The 20,228-nt window shown below is 44.0% G+C and overlaps 1 protein-coding gene and 1 pseudogene across 2 annotated transcripts; both read left to right on the top strand.

The window, feature by feature from the left end:
- Positions 1-9,873: 9,873 nt before the first annotated feature.
- On the top strand, positions 9,874-11,310 carry LOC125519677 (protein EXORDIUM-like 2 pseudogene; annotated as a pseudogene).
- Positions 11,311-13,788: 2,478 nt separating this feature from the next.
- Positions 13,789-20,020, top strand: LOC125519676 (phosphotyrosyl phosphatase activator (PTPA) family protein). Of its 2 annotated transcripts, XM_048684405.2 has the most exons (2): positions 13,799-15,102; positions 19,600-20,020. In XM_048684405.2, the coding sequence occupies exons 1-2, from the start codon at positions 13,931-13,933 to the stop codon at positions 19,607-19,609; spliced, it is 1,182 nt and encodes a 393-aa protein (XP_048540362.1). In that variant the 5' UTR covers positions 13,799-13,930; the 3' UTR covers positions 19,610-20,020. The 2 variants fall into 2 exon arrangements, with proteins under 2 accessions (XP_087394110.1, XP_048540362.1); XM_087537984.1 differs by lacking the exon at positions 19,600-20,020 and having other exon boundaries at positions 13,789-16,909.
- The last annotated feature ends 208 nt before the right edge of the window (positions 20,021-20,228 follow it).

Genomic DNA, 20,228 nt, shown 5'->3' with positions numbered 1-20,228 from the left:
ATGGTTCGTAAAAGCAATATTAGAACTTATACACCTCCTGAGCAAGTTAAAGTTGAACCTAATATTGCTATTGTTAAAGATCTCTTGGTTGGTAATATTGATGGGCATGTTATTTATTTCTGTGATGAAACTGCTAGAATTGCTAAACCTTATGCTAAAGATAAACATAGACCTGTGGTAGGCATGCCCGTTATTTCTGTTAAAATAGGAGATCATTGTTATCATGGCTTGTGTGATATGGGTGCTAGTGCTAGTGCAATACCTATTGACCTATACAGAGAAATTATGCATGATATTGCACCTGTCGAGTTAGAAGATATTGATGTCACCATTAAACTAGCTAATAGAGATACTATTTCACCAATGGGAATTGTTAGAGATGTTAAAGTCTTGTGTGGGAAAACTAAATATCCTGCTGATTTTCTTGTTCTTGGTTCCCCACAAGATAGCTTTTGTCCCATTATATTTGGTAGACCCTTCTTAAACACTGTTAATGCTAGGGTAGACTGCAACAAGGATGTTATTACTATTGGTTTAGGTGATATGTCTCACGAGTTCAACTTTTCCAAATTTTGTAGACAACACCGTGAAGAGGAATTGCTTAGTAAAGATAAAATTATTGGTCTTGCTTCTATTGCCGTACCTCCTAGTGATCCTTTAGAACAATATTTGCTAGACCATGAAAATGATATGTTTATGAATGAAAGAAGGGAAATAGATGAAGTATTCTTTAAACAAGAACCCATCCTGAAACACAATTTGCCTGTTGAAATCCTAGGGGATCCTCCTCCACCCAAGGGTGATCTCGTGTTTGATCTCAAACCGTTACCTGATACTCTTAAATATGCCTAACTTGATGAGAAAAAGATATATCCTGTTATTATTAGTGCTAACCTTTCAGAGCATGAAGAAGAGAGATTATTGAAAACTCTGAAGAAGCACCGTGCTGCTATTGGATATACTCTCGATGATCTTAAGGGCATTAGTCCCACACTATGTCAACACAAAATAAATTTGGAGAAAGACGCCAAACTAGTTCGTGATCACCAAGGACTGAATCCTAAGATGAAAGAAGTGGTAAGAAAGGAAATACTAAAGCTCCTTGAGGCACGTACAATTTATCCCATTGCTGATAGTCAGTGGGTAAGTCCTGTCCATTGTGTCCCTAAAAAGGGAGGTATTACTGTCGTTCCTAATGATAAAGATGAATTGATTCAACAAAGACTTATTACAGGTTATAGGATGGTAATTGATTTCCGCAAATTAAATAAGGCTACTAAAAAAGATCATTAGCCCTTACCTTTTATTGATCAAATTCTAGAAAGATTATCCAAACATACACATTTTGCTTTCTAGATGGTTTTTCTGGTTTCTCTCAAATATATGTGTCAGCTGATGATCAATCTAATACCACTTTTACTTGCCCGTTCGGTACTTTTCCTTATAGACGTATGCCTTTTGGTTTATGTAATGCACCTGCTACCTTTCAAAGATGCATGATGGCTATATTCTCTGACTTTTGTGAAAAGATTTGTGAGGTTTTCATGGATGATTTCTTCGTCTATGGATCCTCTTTTGATGATTGCTTAAGCAACCTTGATCGAGTTTTGCAGAGATGTGAAGAAACTAACCTTGTCTTGAATTGGGAGAAGTGCCACTTTATGGTTAATGAAGGTATTGTCTTGGGGCATAAATTTTTTGAAAGAGGTATTGAAGTTGATAAAGCTAAGGTTGATGCTATTGAAAAGATGCCATGTCCCAAGGACATCAAAGGTATAAGAAGTTTCCTTGGTCACGCCGGTTTTTATAGGAGGTTCATTAAGGACTTCTCAAAAAAATTGTCGACCTCTGACTAATTTATTACAAAAAGATATACCATTTGTTTTTTATGATGATTGCGTAGAAGCATTTGAAATACTTAAGAGAGCATTGATCTCTATACCTATTGTTCAGCCACCTGATTGGAATTTACCCTTTGAAATTATGTGTGACGCTAGTGATTATGCTATAGGTGCTGTTCTAGGGCAAAGAGTTGATAAGAAATTAAATGTTATTCAATATGCTAGTAAAACTCTAGACAATGCTCAGAGAAATTATGCTACTACTGAAAAAGAATTCTTAGCAGTTGTATTTGCTTGTGATAAGTTCAGACCTTATATTGTTGATTCTAAAGTAACTATTCACACGGATCATGCTGCTATTAAATATCTTATGGAAAAGAAAGATGCTAAACCTAGACTCATTAGATGGGTTCTCTTGCTACAAGAATTTGATTTGCATATTATTGATAGAAAGGGAGCTGAGAACCCCGTTGCAGACAACTTGTCTAGGCTAGAGAATGTTCTTGATGACGCACTGCCTATTGATGATAGCTTTCCTGATGAACAATTAAATGTCATAAATGCTTCTCGTACTGCTCCATGGTATGCTGATTATATTGTTGCTAAATTTATACCACCTAGTTTCACATACCAGCAAAAGAAAAAGTTTTTCTATGATTTGATACATTACTTTTGGGATGACCCACATCTTTATAAAGAAGGAGTAGATGGTGTTATTAGACGTTGTGTACCTGAGCATGAACAGGAACAGATCCTACGGAAGTGTCACTCCAAAGCTTATGGAGGACACCATGCTGGAGATAGAACTGCACATAAGGTATTGCAATCCGGTTTTTATTGGCCTACTCTCTTCAAGGATGCCCGTAAGTTTGTTGTATCTTGTGATGAATGTCAAAGAATTGGTAATATTAGTAGACGTCAAGAAATGCCTATGGATTATTCACTTGTTATTGAACCATTTGATGTTTGGGGCTTTGATTATATGGGACCTTTTCCTGCCTCCAATGGATACACACATATTTTAGTTGCTTTTGATTACGTTACTAAGTGGGTAGAAGCTATTCCAACTAGTAGTGCTGATCATAACACCTCTATTAAGATGCTTAAAGAAGTTATTTTTCCAAGGTTTGGAGTCCCTAGATATTTAATGACTAACGGTGGTTCACATTTTATTCATGGTGCTTTCCGTAAAATGCTTGCTAAATATGATGTTAATCATAGAATTGCATCTCCTTATCACCCACAATCTAGTGGTCAAGTAGAATTGAGTAATAGAGAACTCAAATTAATTTTGCAAAAGACTATTAATAGATCTAGAAAGAATTGGTCTAAGAAACTTGATGATGCATTATGGGCCTATAGAACTGCGTATAAAAATCCTATGGGTATGTCTCCGTATAAAATGGTTTATGGAAAAGCATGTCACTTACCTCTCGAACTAGAACATAAGGCATAATGGACTATTAAAGAGCTCAATTATGATTTCAAACTTGCCGGTGAGAAGAGGTTATTTGACATTAGCTCACTTGATGAATGGAGAACCCAAGCCTATGAGAATGCCAAATTGTTTAAAGAAAAAGTTAAAAGATGGCATGACAAAAGGATACAAAAGCGTGAGTTTAATGTAGGTGACTATGTATTGCTATACAACTCTCGTTTAAGATTTTTGCAGGAAAACTTCTCTCTAAACGGAAAGGTCCTTATGTTATCGAGGAGGTCTATCATTCCGGTGCCATAAAAATCAACAACTTCAAAGGCACAAATCCGAAGGTGGTGAACGGTCAAAGAATTAAACATTATATCTCAGGTAATCCTATAAATGTTGAAACCAATGTTATTGAAACCGTAACCCCGAAGGAATACATAAGGGACACTTTCCGAAACGTTTCAGACTCCGAAAAGGAATAGGTATGTGGTACGGTAAGTAAACCAACTCCAAAACAGTTCTAATGGCAATTTTCTTCCATTTTGGAATATTTAGAAAAAAGAAAAATAAGAAGCAGTCCGGGAAGGACACGAGGGCTCCACGAGGGTGGAGGGCGCGCCCTACCCCCTGGGTGCGCCCCATGCCTCGTGGGCACCTCGTGCGCTCTCCGGACTCCGTTTTCTTACACGTTACGTATTTTTGTCAGTAAAAATTCATTATATAATCTCCTAGAGGTTTTGACTCATGTATCATGCAAATATCTCCTGTCTTTGTTTTGAGCTGTCCTGCTGCAGATTAGAACAACATGTCGTCCCAGGAGTCGGAAGGAGAAAGCTATGTGGCTGACTACCTCGCAGATCCTAAGGTCTATGGGGATGTGGAGCATTATGGTTGGACTACGGAAGAAGAAGAGGACTATGAACCCAAGGGAAGGGAGGAGACGAGCTCAGAAGAAGATGAAGTCCCATTACCTCAACCTGGGGACATGCATGTGGAGTTCAAAAAGTCAAGCCTCCCGGATAGAGTAAAGAAACCTAAGATCGAGTTTATCCCTTTTCGCCTCTTGCGGGAAAACAAGCAAGAACTATGCAAAAAGATACTAAGCCTGGAGCAGGAGATTGAGGACCTAAGGGACCAAAATTCTGTCCTCAAGCACAAATTAAGGAAGAAGCCTACGCCATCAACAAAACTATCACCTTCTTCACCAACAAAGAAGAACTGAGTATCTAGTATGGACACTCCCCTTGGCAACTGCCAAGCTTGGGAGAGTGCCCCGGTATCGTATCACCATCACTTTTATCTTTACCGTTTTCTTAGTTCAATCATTTTGATAATATCTTGATCTAGTAGAATAAAGTTTTAGTATGATCTAGTTGTGAGTTTTGCTTTATGATCCTTCTATGTAATCGAGTCCGTGAGCTATATAATAAAGATTAGTGTTGAGTCAAGGGCTTGAGTCAAGGGCTTGATTATTTTGCCATGATCTTGAGGGAATAAAATAAAAGAGAAAGAAATAAAAAGAAACAAAGAGATCATATAGATCTTATGGAGAGTAATGAGCTCACAAATAAAAAGTATGATGAATAAAAGTTGTTGAGAGTTGACAAACATAGTTTTGGTCATAGTTGCAATTAGGAAGTAATAAAGAAAGAGAGGTCTTCACATACAAATATACTATCTCAGACATCTTTTATGATTGTGAGCACTCATTAAAATATGACATGCTAAAGAGTTGACGTTGGACAAGGAAGACAACGTAATGGGTTATGTTTTCTTACATCTGAGATAAATTATATTGTCATGGATCATCCAACATGATTGAGCTTGTCTTTCCCTCATGCTAGCCAAATTCTTTACACCAAGTAGAGATACTACTTGTGCTTCCAAACACCCTTAAACCAGTTTTGCCATGAGAGTCCACCATATCTACCTATGGATTGAGTAAGATCCTCCAAGTAAGTTGTCATCGATGCAAGCAATAAAAATTGCTCTCTAAATATGTATGACTTATTAGTGTGGGAGAAAATAAGCTTTATACGATCGTGTGATATGGAAGAAATAAAAGCGACAGACTGCATAATAAAGGTCCATATCACAAGTGGCAATATAAAGTGATGTTCTTTTGCATTAAGATTTTGTGCATCCAACCATAAAAGCGCATGACAACCTCTGCTTCCCTCTGCGAAGGGCCTATCTTTTACTTTTATCTCCTACCTTGCATAAGAGTCATGGTGATCTTCACCTTTCCTTTTTTACATTTTATCTTTTGGCAAGCACAACATGTTGAAAAGATCCTGGTATATATGGCTAACTGGATGTGAGTTTTCATGAACTATTATTGTTGACATTACCCTTGAGGTAAAACGTTGGGAGGCAAAACTATAAGCCCCTATCTTTCTCTGTGTCCGATTAAAACTCCATACCCATAAGTATTGCGCGAGTGTTAGCAATTGTGAAAGACTATATGATAGTTGAGTATGTGGACTTGCTGAAAAGCTCTTATATTGACTCTTTCTTATGTTATGATAAATTGCAATTGCTCCAATGACTGAGATTATAGTTTGTTAGTTTTTAATGAAGTTTATGATTCATACTTGAAATTGTGATTAAATTATTACTCTAGCATAAGAGATCATATGACAAGAATTATATAAGTTGTTGTTCTAAGAATGATCATGATGCCCTCATGTCCGTATTTTATTTTTATCGACACCTCTATCTCTAAACATGTGCACATATCTTTCGATTTCGGCTTTCGCTTGAGGACAAGCGAGGTCTAAGCTTGGGGGAGTTGATACGTCCATTTTGCATCATGCTTTTATATCGATATTTATTGCATTATGGGCTGTTATTACACATTATGTCACAATACTCATGCCTATTCTCTCTTATTTTACAAGGTTTACATAAAGAGGGAGAATGCCGGCAGCTGGGATTCTGGGATGGAAAAGGAGCAAATATTAGAGACCTATTCTGCACAGCTCCAAAAGTCCTGAAACTTCACGGAAGTCATTTTCAGAATATATAAAAAATACCGAGCGCAAGAAGTTCCGGAGGGGGGCCACACCCTGCCCACGAGGGTGGGGGCGCGCCCCCCTGCCTCGTGGCCCCCCTGGTGGCCCTCCGATGCCCATCTTCTGCTATATGGAGTCTTTTGGTGAGAAAAAAATCATAAGCCAGCTTTCGGGACAAGACTCCGCCGCCACGAGGCGGAACCAATCTAGGGCTCCGGCGGAGCTGTTCTGCCGGGGAAACTTCCCTCCGGGAGGTGGAAATCATCGCCATCGTCATCACCAACGATCCTCTTATCGGGATGGGGTCAATCTCCATCAACATCTTCACCAGCACCATCTCTTCTCAAACCCTAGTTCATCTCTTGTATCCAATTCTTGTCTCTAAGTCTGAGATTGGTACCTGTGGGTTGCTAGTAGTGTTAATTACTCCTTGTAGTTGATGCTAGTTGGTTTATTTGGTGGAAGATCATATGTTCAGATCCTATATGCACATTAATACCCCTCTGATTATGAACAGGAATATGCTTTGTGAGTAGTTATGTTTGTTCCTGAGGACATGGGAGAAGTCTTGCTATTAGTGGTCATGTGAATTTGGTATTCGTTCGATATTTTGATGAGATGTATGTTGTCTCTCCTCTAGTGGTGTTATGTGAACGTCGACTACATGACACGTCACCATTATTTGGGCCTAGAGGAAGGCATTGGGAAGTAATAAGTAGATGATGGGTTGCTAGAGTGACAGAAACTTAAACCCTAGTTTATGCGTTGCTTCATAAGGGGCTGATTTGGATCCATATGTTTCATGCTATGGTTAGGTTTACCTTAATACTTTTGTTGTAGTTGCGGATGCTTGCAATAGAGGTTAATCATAAGTGGGATGCTTGTCCAAGTAAGGACAACACCCAAGCACCGGTCCACCCACATATCAGATTATCAAAGTACCGAACGCGAATCATATGATCGTGATGAAACCTAGCTTGACGATAATTCCCATATGTCCTCGGGAGCGCTTTTCTCTATATAAGAATTTGTCCAGGCTTGTCCTTTGCTACAAAAAGGACTGGGCCACCTTGCTGCACTTTCTTTACTTTTGTTACTTGTTGCTCGTTACAAATTATCTTATCACAAAACTATCTGTTACCTATATTTTCAGTGCTTGCGGAGAATACCTTGCTGAAAACCGCTTATCATTTCCTTCTGCTCCTCGTTGGGTTCGACACTCTTACTTATCGAAAGGACTATGATAGATCCCCTATACTTGTGGGTCATCATGGGGTGTTGGTCCTTGGGGCCTAAGATTGTTGACTTCCCTTCTACCATGGAGGATCGCCGGCGAATATGCGGAGCCGCGACGCCGCGGCGTGCAGCGACTCATTTCAGTGAGATAGCCTGTGTGGCTCCCTGGGGTCTTCATTGTAATTTTCTTCTTTGTGGGGTGCTAATTGTAATTGGTTGGGCTTCTTAATAGATTTGAGGGCTTGTTCGCAAAAAAAATAAAGAATTGAAGGCTAGACCATATTTCTTCTTAATTCTTAACCTCCGCAGGAAAGCTATGACTGATCATTTAGATAACCCATAATGCAATGGTGATAATCTCCATCAAAAAAGGTACATTGAACTTGCTTCTAAGATGAGCAAAAGCCTTAAAGGTTGATAGGTTTTGTCTTCTACTAGGGCTGACAAAATTCCAACACATTTGAGCAAATATACAATCCCAAAACATATGAGGAGGGTTTCCTCTTGTGGGCATTGTAGAGTGGCACAGTTGTAACTCGGAAGCACAAATTGGTTCCTCCTCAGCAAACTTATGTTAAGTCTGTCATGCAGAATCAACCAAAAGAATAGTTCAAGTTTAGATTGACAAGAACTCTTCCAAATTCAGTTAAAATGAGGGGGCAGGGTTGAGAATCAATCAATACTTTGTAGGCCCTATGGAAAGAAAATTATCAATAACCCAAATGTAACTCCAGGTATCAGTCAAGTGCATGTGTTCTTCTGTTAAAACCTTTGCACAAAGGTGCTCCATTTGAATAAATTCCTAATGAGCACGTCTATACAGAGGCAAATGGAAAAGGTCCTTGTGAAATTAATCTTCATTAATAAAATCTACACTCAGGTTAAATCCTTAGCAAATGTGACAAGAAGAGGTGGAAAAGGAGGAGGAGGACGGGTGACGGATTGGACAGTTTTGCCAGTGAGGAGATCTGGCTCGATCCATATTACGTCTTCGACCGTTATTTCCGTGATGAAGATGACAAGGGCAAGGGATCCGTCGGGAACTTTCTCGATAGCCATATAATTCATAGCTAGTAGAACATGCCGATTTTTGATAGTCTGATGTCATATATGAACTCCCCTATGCTATGTGTGTTGATCTAGATGAACTATGTGTGTTATTTTAACATTGCATAACACTGTATGGATTTGAAGATTTGCTAAGTGAGGGAGACAATTGTGCACACGGACATTTGAAAGGTGACCTGTCATTGTCCGCGAACGCACTTAAAAGCGTATGCGGATATTTTGGGGCTCACTTTTGCCTGCTCCGGTTGTAGATGCCCTAACTCCCTACATAACTTATGTTGGGTTGGTTCATATCTTTTGTATATAGATATTTCCTTCTGTGCTTTTTTTCTTTTTCAAGCTAGCTTTGAATGAATCTTTATCTACATCTATATCTATATTTGTACATATATCAATATAATCTATATCTATATTTATCCCTACCAATATAAAATGTCTGAAAGGGGTAGATCCAATTATTATCGGCCATCAAATCATGAATCCAACGACCTAGATTACTTCAATGGTGAGCACTCAGCATGTTTAGCATGCAATTAATATCTTGCCAAATATCAAAGTCTATGATAATCATGTAATTAACACGTAAATAATATCCTACCTAATATAAATATGCAATTAATTTCCTCTCTAATACGTATTACAACGTGGATTCGGCGTACACATTTACTGGTTAATACGAAAAGACCCAAAAGGACGGATCCAGTTAACCTCAGCCATAAAATCATTACAATCCAACAATCTAGATTGCTCGAATGGTGAGTATTCAACATATTTAGCATGAAAGTAATATCATCCTAAATATCAACCTCTATGCTAATCACAAAATTAGTGCATAATTTTTTTTGTGAGTAAATTAACGCATAATTGGTATCCTACCTAATATGAACGTGCAATTAACCTTCTTCCAAATATTAACGTGCATTACACGTAGTGTTCAAAGAAAGAAAGAAAAACGTGCATTGCATGTACTAGTAACAACAAAGCCACTTCTGCACCGATGGTAGTAGTATATCTCAATCCACCTTCGAAAGCTCGTAAATCAGCAAAGAAAATTGTTGCGGACACGTTGGTACCCAAGTGGCACAGACATTCCCCGAACAACGAACTCAAACCCAGAACCGCGGAACCGGACGAATGCACGCGCCTGCCATGGGTTTCTTCAACTCCTTTGACGCGCCAAAGCCCCCCACACACACCGTCACGTATTCACGTCGTCGTCTTTACGCCCCATACGCTCCGGGCTGCTATTTAAGCCCCCCGGCAGACCCTGATAGATCGACAACCTCATCAAGCGCACACAAGTCAGCAAGCAGCCAAGCACACCACGAGTCACAGCCAGTCAGCCACAGCCAGAACCAGCTCGATCGTTGATCCTGCACGCCATGGGCGACCGCAAGACGGCGTCGTTGCTGCCACTGCTCTGCCTCTTCTCCCTCCTCGTCGCCGCCGCGGCGCCGCGGTGCGCGGCGTACAGCCCGCGGACGCTGTTCCTGGTGAAGCCCGACCCGATCGTGCTCCGGGACCACGGCGGCGCGCTGCTCACGGGGAACCTCACGGTCAAGGTCAACGTCCTCTACTACGGCCGCTTCGCACCGGCGCAGCGCGCCGTCGTCGCCGACTTCGTGCGGTCGGTCTCGGCGCCGGCCCCGCGCGGCGCCGCCGAGCCGTCCGTGGCGTCCTGGTGGCGCACCGTCTCGCTGTACCGCGGCGGTGGCGCGCGGCTGAGGCTCGGCCGGGAGCTCCTCGACGAGCGCATGTCGCTGGGCCGGTCCCTCTCGCTGGAGAACGTCACGGCGCTGGCGAGGGGCGCGGGGCACCACCGCGGCGCCATCACCGCCGTGCTCACGGCGCCCGACGTCCTCGTGGCGCCCTTCTGCATGTCCCGGTGCGGCGCCCACGACCACGCCACCGCCGGCGCGCACGGCAGGGCGAGGTACGCGTACCTGTGGGTGGGCAACCCGGCCCAGCAGTGCCCCGGCCAGTGCGCGTGGCCGTTCCACCGGCCGTCGTACGGGCCCCAGGCCCCGCCGCTCGTGCCGCCCAGCGGCGACGTGGGAACGGACGGCATGGTGATCAGCCTCGCCGCGCTCCTCGCCGGCACGGTGACCAACCCCTACGGCGACGGGTACTACCAGGGCAATGATGCAGACGGCGCCGGGCCGGAGGCCGCCACGGCGTGCGCCGGCATCTTCGGGAGCGGCGCCTACCCCGGCTACACGGGGAGGCTGCTCGTGGACCGGGCCACCGGCGCGAGCTACAACGCCGTCGGGCTGAGCGGGAGGAAGTACCTGCTGCCGGCGCTGTGGGACCCGACCACGTCGCAGTGCAGGACGCTGGTGTAGACGCCGTGGGAGCAGGCAAACTGGATGGTCTCGCACTCTCGCTGCATGAGATCCGGAGGAGAAATAAATGCCCTCCTCCATTTATTTTTCAGTCCATTGTAGTAGTGTAGTTCACTTTGTTGCATTTACTTGTTTGATCCGTACCCGTTGCAATGTGTTTTCCGAAGCAGCAGAGGTTGTATTGTACTCCGTGTGAGTTGTCATGCATCGCAGTATGCGAGTATCAATGACTTTCCATGCATGTTTATTTTCGGGGGAGCTTCTGGACACACTGGATGTTGCTGCTGGTGCTATTGTCTTTGATAGAGAGGCGATTAAAAATCCAAACTTCACAAGTTCATGCCCGAGTGGACGGCGAACTATCGAAGGAAGAAGACGATCGATATGATTTCCAATGTAACTTTTTACATATCGTTTTGTACTCCCTTCGTCTAAAATTACTTGTCCAAAAAATAGATACAAATGGATGTATCTAGAACTAAAATACGTCTAGATACATTCATTCCTGCGATAAATAATTTGAAACGAAGGGAGTATCGAAGTCCTCCTTCCTCTGTGTTGTCTATGATTTTCCTTCGTAATATCAGATATATAAGATAGAAAAGCATTGGATTCAGCTGACTGATCCTTAGTTAATCGCACGATCTTTTGTCATGTAATTATGAACATTTTTAAAACAAGGATAACTTTTGAAATTATGAATATTTTCTGAAAATGCAATCATTTTTTGAATTTTTCAACATAATTTTGAACACGGGACCGTTTTAAAATTCAGAACGATGTTTAAAGTTCCCAAACATTTTTTAAAACAAGTATAGTTATTGAATTTTTGAGCAAAATTTTAAAACAAAAATAATTTTTAAGTTCTTTTTTCAAATGTGAACGTTTTTTAAACATCTTTTCAAATTTTTGAGTTTTTTAAAATAAAAAATAGAAAAAGGAAAAAAAGTAAAGAAAATCACATAAAGAGAAAAACCGGGTTAGGAAACTTCTAGAGGGTTCCCAAATTTGGTCAGGAACCCTCTAGTTACTCTATATTTTATGTAACCCCAGTTGTATCCGTGAGGACTCTCTTGTAATTATCCTTGATGAATAAAGCACGACATTCTCTCTAAAAAATAGGTATTGTAGTCACCTGTCCTAACTACAAATGGACCGGCTCGTTTACTTTGTTTCGGAGACCTCCTATACGGTGCCTTTGCGCACTGGCGCTGACTTGCAAGATTAGCTGGGCACCAAATAGGGTTGTGTTTCGCCCAGAATTTCTAAAAATAAATCATTGATACAAAAAATATTCATACATTTCAAAAAAAGTTCGTCAAAAGTAAAAAAATAACGTCCGAGAATTTCAAAATGTGTTCCCAAAATACTCATCGATTCAAAAGATGATCAGCCGTTTTAGCAAATGTTTGCGAATTTGAAAAATGTTTAGGAATAAGAAAAATGTTCACACATGTCAAGATGTTCATGACTTCGAAAAATGTTCCCATATTAGAAAAATGTTCATGATTTTAAAAAGTGGTCAATAATTTGAAAGATGTATGCAAAATGAAAAAAGGAAAAGAAAAAGTAAATTGTTCATTATTTCAAAAAAACCATGATTTCTAAAATTGTTTATGAATTTAAAAGATGTTCATAAAATAACAAAAGGAAAAAAGAAAGAAAAATAAAATAAAAAGTACATAAAAAATGAAAAGAATGGGCCAAAAATAAAAGAAAGAAAAAACCAGAAGGAAAAACAAAGAAAAAGAAAAATTCTAGGTAAGTTAAGATTCTAGAACTTTCTAAAAACCGGTGGGAGAAAATCCACCAAGGGTCGAACCATACTGAGGACATGTGCACGAGAGGGGTACACTTAGGCCTACACGCCAAAGTGTACTGGCTGGAGCACGTATCCAAGGTTACCCGCAAGGGTCACTTTCTTCGAATGCGAGTGCGCCCAGCCGCCGCCAGGTGTTGCATTAGGGCGGCCCCTTTAGATTTTGTTCTTTTTATTTCTCTATATGCATTTTCAAGTTTTAGATGAGTATTTTTATCCTTTTTTGGCCTTTGTCATTTTTCCTATGTTTTTGAGTAAATATTCTTTTATGAAAAGAAAAAAACTTGTGCTTCCACGAGAAGCACATATTTGTTTCTTGATGGAAGCACTCGTTGAAGCACAAATTCACTTCCGCGAGAAGCATAGTTGTTCTTCTTGAAAGGGAACAATAATGTTTTCATGAGAAGTATAGATTTACTTCCGCGCGTGCTTGTCAAAAAAAGGTTGTGCTTGCTTCTCGTGAAAGCACACATTTTCTTCTGTGAGTTGTGCTTCTCGGAAAACGAAAAAATATGTGTTTCCACAAAAAGCATATTTTTGTTACTCACAGATGTATTTCTTGGGGAAAAAATGTGTGCTTCTAAAACTGAAAAAGGTGAAAAACCCGCAATCGTGCTTCGGGCTCCCATTTTTTTCTCTGTTTTATTTCTTTGGTTAAGGATTTTTTTCATTTTTATCAGACTTTTTTTATTCTAGGTTTTTTGGTTTTTGTTTTTCTTGTTTTTTACTAAAAGAAAGTTTGTAGGAAGTTATTACCATTCGATCTAGTTTCGAAGATCTCGACGCAAGAAATCCAACGGTTAAAATGATTCGGCATTTACGCATGGTTGAAGAAATATAATATTTGATTAAATGAAGCTAGAAATAAAACACCCAGGTTGCGACAAGTGACGTACAGTGTGCCATTTGTCAGCACATGAGCTACCTCTTAACTAGTGCTTTCGCCAGAGCACTCTTATCTTTTTTTTAAGCAGTGGGAGCACTCTATCAAAGAGCCGAAAGGAGGACATCCCATCCTTCCAGTCTGGCCCAAATGCTCTTACACGGCCCAAGGGAAGCAGCCATTCCCTTTCCGCGTGTCACGACTCTTCTCCTCCGGCGTCAGTGCCTGCCTCCCCCAAGTATCCCCTCCTCACCGACCCAGAGCAGAGCTCCCCGCCCGCGATCCCCCGCCACCGGCAGCCATGTCCAACCCCGAATCGACCCCCCAAGCCGCCGCGTCGTCCACCTCGCCTCCCTCCCACGCCGGCCACATCCACACCCCGCTCTGCCGCTCCTGCGGCGCGCCCGCCGCGGCGCCCGCCCCCGCCCCCTGGACCGGGGACTCCCCGCCGCCCGCCTACCGCCCCATCCGCATGCCGGCCATCAACGCGCCCACCAACACCGCCGCCATCGTCCTCTCCCCGGTCCCGCAGCCCCTGCCGGTGCCGCCCGCCTCGCCGCCCTTCGCCTTCCAGGCCCCTGCCAAGCGCATCGCGTCCCCCGACGACATCGCCCGCTTCAAGGACTCCACCCACGGCCGCCACTTCCTCGGCTTCGTCGCCTCGCTCTCCGCCTCCGTGCACGGCCGCAAGCTCTCCGACCCGCTCCCCTCCCCTCCCTCCCCCGCCGTCTCCGCCCTCCTCGACCTCATCTCCGCGCTCTCCGCCTTCGTCGCCTCCACCCCGCCGTTCCCGCACAGCTCCCGCTACGGGAACCCCGCCTTCCGCCTCTGGCACGAGAAGCTCGGCGACTCCGTCAACGAGCTGATCGCCCCCATCACAGCCACCGCCGCGTCCCCCTCGGACCTGGCCGGCGCCGAGGTCGAGCTCGCGCCGTACCTCCTCGACTCCTTCGGCAACGGCACCCGCATCGACTACGGCACGGGGCACGAGACCAACTTCGCCGCCTTCCTCTACTGCCTGGCCCGGCTCGGGCTCATCACCGAGCCCGATTACCCCGCCGTCGTGCTACGGGTGTTTGCTTCCTACCTCGACCTCATGCGCACGCTGCAGGACACGTACCTGCTGGAGCCTGCGGGCTCGCACGGCGTCTGGGGGCTAGATGATTACCATTTCCTGCCCTTTGTGTTTGGGGCTGCACAACTGATTGATCACAAGTACATGAAACCCAAGTCGATCCACAACCCGGATATCTTGGAGAACTTCTCGAAGGAGTACATGTACCTGGCGTGCGTCATGTATGTGAAAAAAGTGAAGAAGGGGCCCTTTGCGGAGCATTCACCGATGTTGGATGATATCAGCGCGGTGCCGAACTGGAAGAAGGTGAACAGTGGGCTGCTCAAGATGTACAAGGCTGAAGTGCTTGAGAAGGTGCCCATCATGCAGCATTTCCTCTTTGGCTCACTTATCAAATGGTATGGATCCTGAACACTCTTTAATCATGGTGTAATTTTATCTGATGCAAACTATTTGATCCTGTTAGTTGATATGTGAATCACCTATCTAGGAAATAGATGAGGGAATAGTTAGTGCTTCAGTTTCTCTCCCAAGTAAGCTTCAAAGTAGCACAATGATTTTCAGAGCCAAGCTAGTTCTAGTAAGGGACTCCATTCCATAGCCGTAAAACGTAGAATGGTAGAAGGAAGACATTTACAGGCTGATGTACAACATGGGATTACGTGACAACTATTTGCCCCCCTACTGAATATCAGCCATATTGGGAACTCTTAACAGATTGGATCCTTATGCAGATTTGAGTGCTATAATATTAGTAAGAGCAAAGTGCTACAGAAAGTTTTAAGACCTGCAAGAACAACTTGCATGAAATTGTTTCTGTACGTGTTAGGTTGGAATACAAATTGTTGTGCGCACGTGCTGTAATATTACGCTATTTCCACATTGAAACCATCTTATTAAAGTGGATAAACCTCAGTTGATCCAATGCTGATTTGACTTTTAATCTATGTTAGGGCGTATTTGACAAATTAGTTCCAAGTCATTGGTCATGCAAACCTATGGATATGATTGTCAGACTACAGCAAGAATGAAAATGTGTCAACATGTTTTTATTCGTTAAAACCTAAAACATGTCTGGAAAAGTGATTCTGTTAGTCCAGCAGACTTCGTGATTCTTTGGATGGATTGCACTCTTGGAAGTAGAGAAAATTCCCTTGGAGCCCTGTAAGTAGGGATGACCGGAGCCAAAACTTTCCGGATTTTTGACGGAAATATGGAAATGGAGAGGAAATGCAGAAGCGGGAACAGAAATGGAAACGGAATGGCGTTTTCCGGCTGAACAGCCTTGGAAACGGAAATTCCGTTTCCGTAAATACAGAACTTTCCCTTTTTCCATGGCTACGTCACTCAGTTCAGCACTCAATAAAACCCATATTAGTACCTAACTTAATCCCCTTCTACATTTCACTATCCCCAGCAAGCCAGCCCACACGCCTCCTACCCATCTTCGCTGCAGTGTATAGGTGCTTCCATGGTTTTTTTTAGACAAACAGGGCAGCCCAAGAACCCCCTGGTTCCATTGATAGCAACGAAACCAGAAAGTAGCAGGTTGAAGGCCAGACCTTATTAGATTGAAGGTTCCAGCAAAAAAGAAGAAAACAATACAAAACAGCCACTAGATTGAGCATAACAGACTCAATGGGGTGTGGCTGGTTTAGGAGATCTTTGTTTGTAGTAGTCATATAAATTGAAATAGTTCGCCAGTTTGCTTGTGTTTTTTCTCAATTGTTCAAGGGTCTTTTAGTTCCGGCGAACATCTGGTTTTGTATCCACGTCCGCACCGTGTTTCCTTTGTATTCATTTTTGGTAGTATCTGTTTCCGTATACATTCCCGGGATTTTTGTATTCATTTCCACTTCTAGAAAAAATATGAAAACAAATGTGGCAGCACTCAGGTCCTACCGTTCTCTTCCCTACCTGTAAGCTGATGCAACCTTTGTTTCAGTAGCTAACTCTGTCACCATGCTAAAATTTCTGCTCTTTTTCAGGCTACATTTATTACTTTTATGATACAAAAAAGTTGACCGGAAAAGTTCTGTTCTCCCCCAGTCTTTTGAAAACTCTCATCTACTCCCTCCGTCCCATAATGTAAGACGTTTTTCAACACTAATGGAACTTTGGATACATTGATGTAGACTATTTCTGTCGAGAGAGCAGTATAATTTCGCTGTTGTGGTTAGAAAAAAGTCCATTTTACTACCCTGAACAAAGTTGGTGGTTCACATTATCCCCCGATCTATTTTTCTGCTCGTTTCACCCCCTAGACAAACCCATACCGGACAAAAGACCCCCTGGCTGGTTTACCTGCTGGTCAAAGGTTGTATTTGACTAGTGGGCTCGTGGTGGTGCGCCGGGGCGGCAGAGGGCGCGGTGGGCCGAGCGGCTGGTGCCGCGGCGCGGCAGCTCAAGCACGGCCGCATGCACGCGCAGACTCCATGCGGAAGGAATCTGTGCAGGAAGCCCCAGACGCGACGCACGCGTCCTGTTCTTCCTCGGCTCGAGGTGGTGCGCCGGGGCGGTGGAGGGCGCGGCAGGCCGAGCGGGTGGTGGCCCGGCGCCGCGGCTCGAGCACGGCCGCATGCACGCCCAGAATCCCCGTGGGAGGAATTGGCACCGGATGCCCCAGATGCGATGCACATGTACTGTTCTTCCTCGGCTTCGACCGACGTCCTCGTCGTCGATGCGCTCCACTCTGGCTAGCCCAGCGGCTCTTCTTCCACCATAAGCTCTGCCTTGACCTCGCGCAGCTTCCAGACAAGTACCCGTCAACCCATTCGGCCTCGAGCCACCTTGCCCCGATGCCACGCTACGGCCGCCGCCTCCGGCGACCATCCCGTCGTCCCCGTACATCCCCTGCACCCATCTCTCCGCCTTGCATCTCCTGCGGGATCTTCCCGTCCTCCTCGACCTCCCATCATTCCCCGCTCACCTCTCCAGTGCCGCCCAAGGCCGGCATCGCCGTGCCGACGCTGGTAGCCAATGCGGATTTGAAAGAAAAAAAGCGTTGGGGCGAGCAGCAGTGCAGCAGGTGACAGCGGCTTGAGACACAGCGCTGCATCAAACTCCGCTGCCTTGTCCAGAGCGCATCGCCGATGTGCAGCTGTACCGCCGGGGTCACGTCGGCCTCGCGCCTCGGCCCCTCGAAGATACAGGAGTTCTACGCATCAGCGTTCTGCATCGACCCCTCGTCCTGCTTCCTCGCACGCAGGTCTCCTGAACCGGCCTCCCCCGCAGGCCGCCTTCCTGATCTTGACGCCGCCAACAACGAGCTCTCCGGTGAGCTCACGAAGTGCTCGGCGGAATGCCAGAGAACGGGATAAAAGAGAGATGGTAGGATGACAAGTGGGCCTATGTCAAATTACACACGCTAATTTCCTGTTTCAGATGACAAGTGGGCCCCACCCGCAGGTCAAAACCACCATTGACCAGTGCCACGTCAGCTGCAAGTTGACACAAACCACCCAGGGGGGGGGTCTTTTGTCCGGTATGGGTTTGTCTAGGGGGTGAAACGAGCAGAAAAATAAATCGGGGGGTAATGTGAACCACCAACTTTGTTCAGGGTAGTAAAATGGACTTTTTTCTTGTGGTTATAAAGAAAATGCTATGACCGTGGATTATAAGCCACGGCAAATACCAAACTAAGCCTTAATGTAAATATCTCTCCTAGCATGAGGAAAGAAGATATCAGCTAGCTATCAATGTCCAGATGCTCTTTTAGCACGTGCTGAACTGAAGTTGATGATATGAGTCAGTACAACAAACAAAGAAAATAATTGAATAATCTTAGCATTGCCCTCCGTCTTGGAACTCCACGCTGATATCCTCGATTGCATTCACATTCTTCTCATGACATCAAGATCAATCATTTCATGGTATGATTTTGCATTTTGTGCATTCTGAACACCAATTTCCTGTACGGGTTGGTTTTTGTTTTAGTCTGTTTTCTCAAAAGGGCTATTTCTGAGTTCTGACAGTCAGTATATCAGTTGATGCAAGAGTTGATCTTTGTCAGTGAATTTGTCTATATACATCCATTTTGATGCTGTAGGTGAATGTGATACATTGTTCTCTGATTGTGTTGTTGCATTACCACACACACACTTGTGCACACACACGCCCTGGTTTTCTGCAGATTTTGCATTCTTCAGTACTGGTATGCATCCTTTTAACTGGGATGCATATATTGCACATTGGTACGCTTAGGGTCTGCTTCAGTAGACAGATGACAAAAGCAGACCACTAAGATTGTGTATCACATTCTCTGATGTGGTCAATGACTCAGTGTAACATAGGTTGTGTGAAAATATTAATACGCAACACCGGTGAAAATTACTTAGCTTCACAATCACAACAACAAAATGCCACTCTCAATCCTCACGACTCACAGTACCCTTTATTATACTGGAGCAACGGAAGGTAGACTTTTCGTGATATGTAATAGAGAGAAACATTCAGTATAATGTGGGAACCTTTTTTTGTGCCAATTAACTGACGTTAAAAATAATAATCAACCGACCAGTAATTGCAGTTCCACTTGAGATGGATTTCCGTTGCTTGGGTTTATGAGAGAGCACATTTTAGCTCTTTTCGTAATCATAGAAATCTTTCAGATGTCGAAAGTACAAAAATACTGTTGGTACGTCTTGGTAAGGACCACCCGTGTACCTTTACAAAACTACTGTTGGTACATCTTGGTAAGGGCCACCCGTGTACGTTCACAACTCTACTGTTGGGGCTACCCTTGTACGTTTACAGTATGTCTCTACTTGATCACCGCAGTTGTACATGTACGGACGTACTGTTGTCACTGCATCGTAAATTAATGCTGTCCTCAACATTTTGGGCCGTGTGATGTGATGTAACAATAGGTCTTTTGCGTTTTCCATTTTCTTCAGGGAGGATTGAGCTTGATGATCTCCCCGCGGTGGAGGCCGATCTCCAGGACAGACACCACACCACACCATGCTCTGCGAGTAACGAAGTACCCCTCCTCTGCGACGCAACAAAGACTGATGCACAGCGATGCTGCTGGCTCCATGTCAGTACAAGACGGACCCTAGGGATGTTCACTTTCCATCTAGGGCAATGGGCTTGTGGCTAGGAGATGTATGCTTTCTGCATGCTAGTGCAGTGTAGTGTAGTGTGTAGTGCGTCGGTTCATCGCACCGCTGCTGTGTTGCTCGAACTCTGGGACCTGTCCCTATTCACCTCTGCATTTCACGAGGACAAGCTAGTTGTACCACCTTTGATGAATAATAACGCCCTGTGTCGAGGCTTTCGATGTAGATTACTGGAGGGGAACAGTTTGTTGTTGTCGCTGCTGTTGTGTTTCCCTGTGACTGAGTATGATTATGCCGAATGTGACCAAAGCTGCCTGCCTGTAAAGCTATGCTCACCTAATACGTGTGGCCCGTGTGAACTAGCGGCAAGCGCACCGGTGAAAATCTGAATGTCTAACCACCACCAGCTCGCACCTGTTTGTCTCGTCTGGAGCCTGATGGGGTTGATTCCTTTTGCATGTGAT

The sequence above is a fragment of the Triticum urartu genome, chromosome 7A (genome assembly GCF_056163025.1).
Source record: "Triticum urartu cultivar PI428250 chromosome 7A, HENAU_Tu73, whole genome shotgun sequence".
NCBI lineage: Eukaryota > Viridiplantae > Streptophyta > Magnoliopsida > Poales > Poaceae > Triticum > Triticum urartu.
Note: the sequence above shows the minus strand (reverse complement) of the source record. Positions and strands in the feature narration are given on the sequence as shown.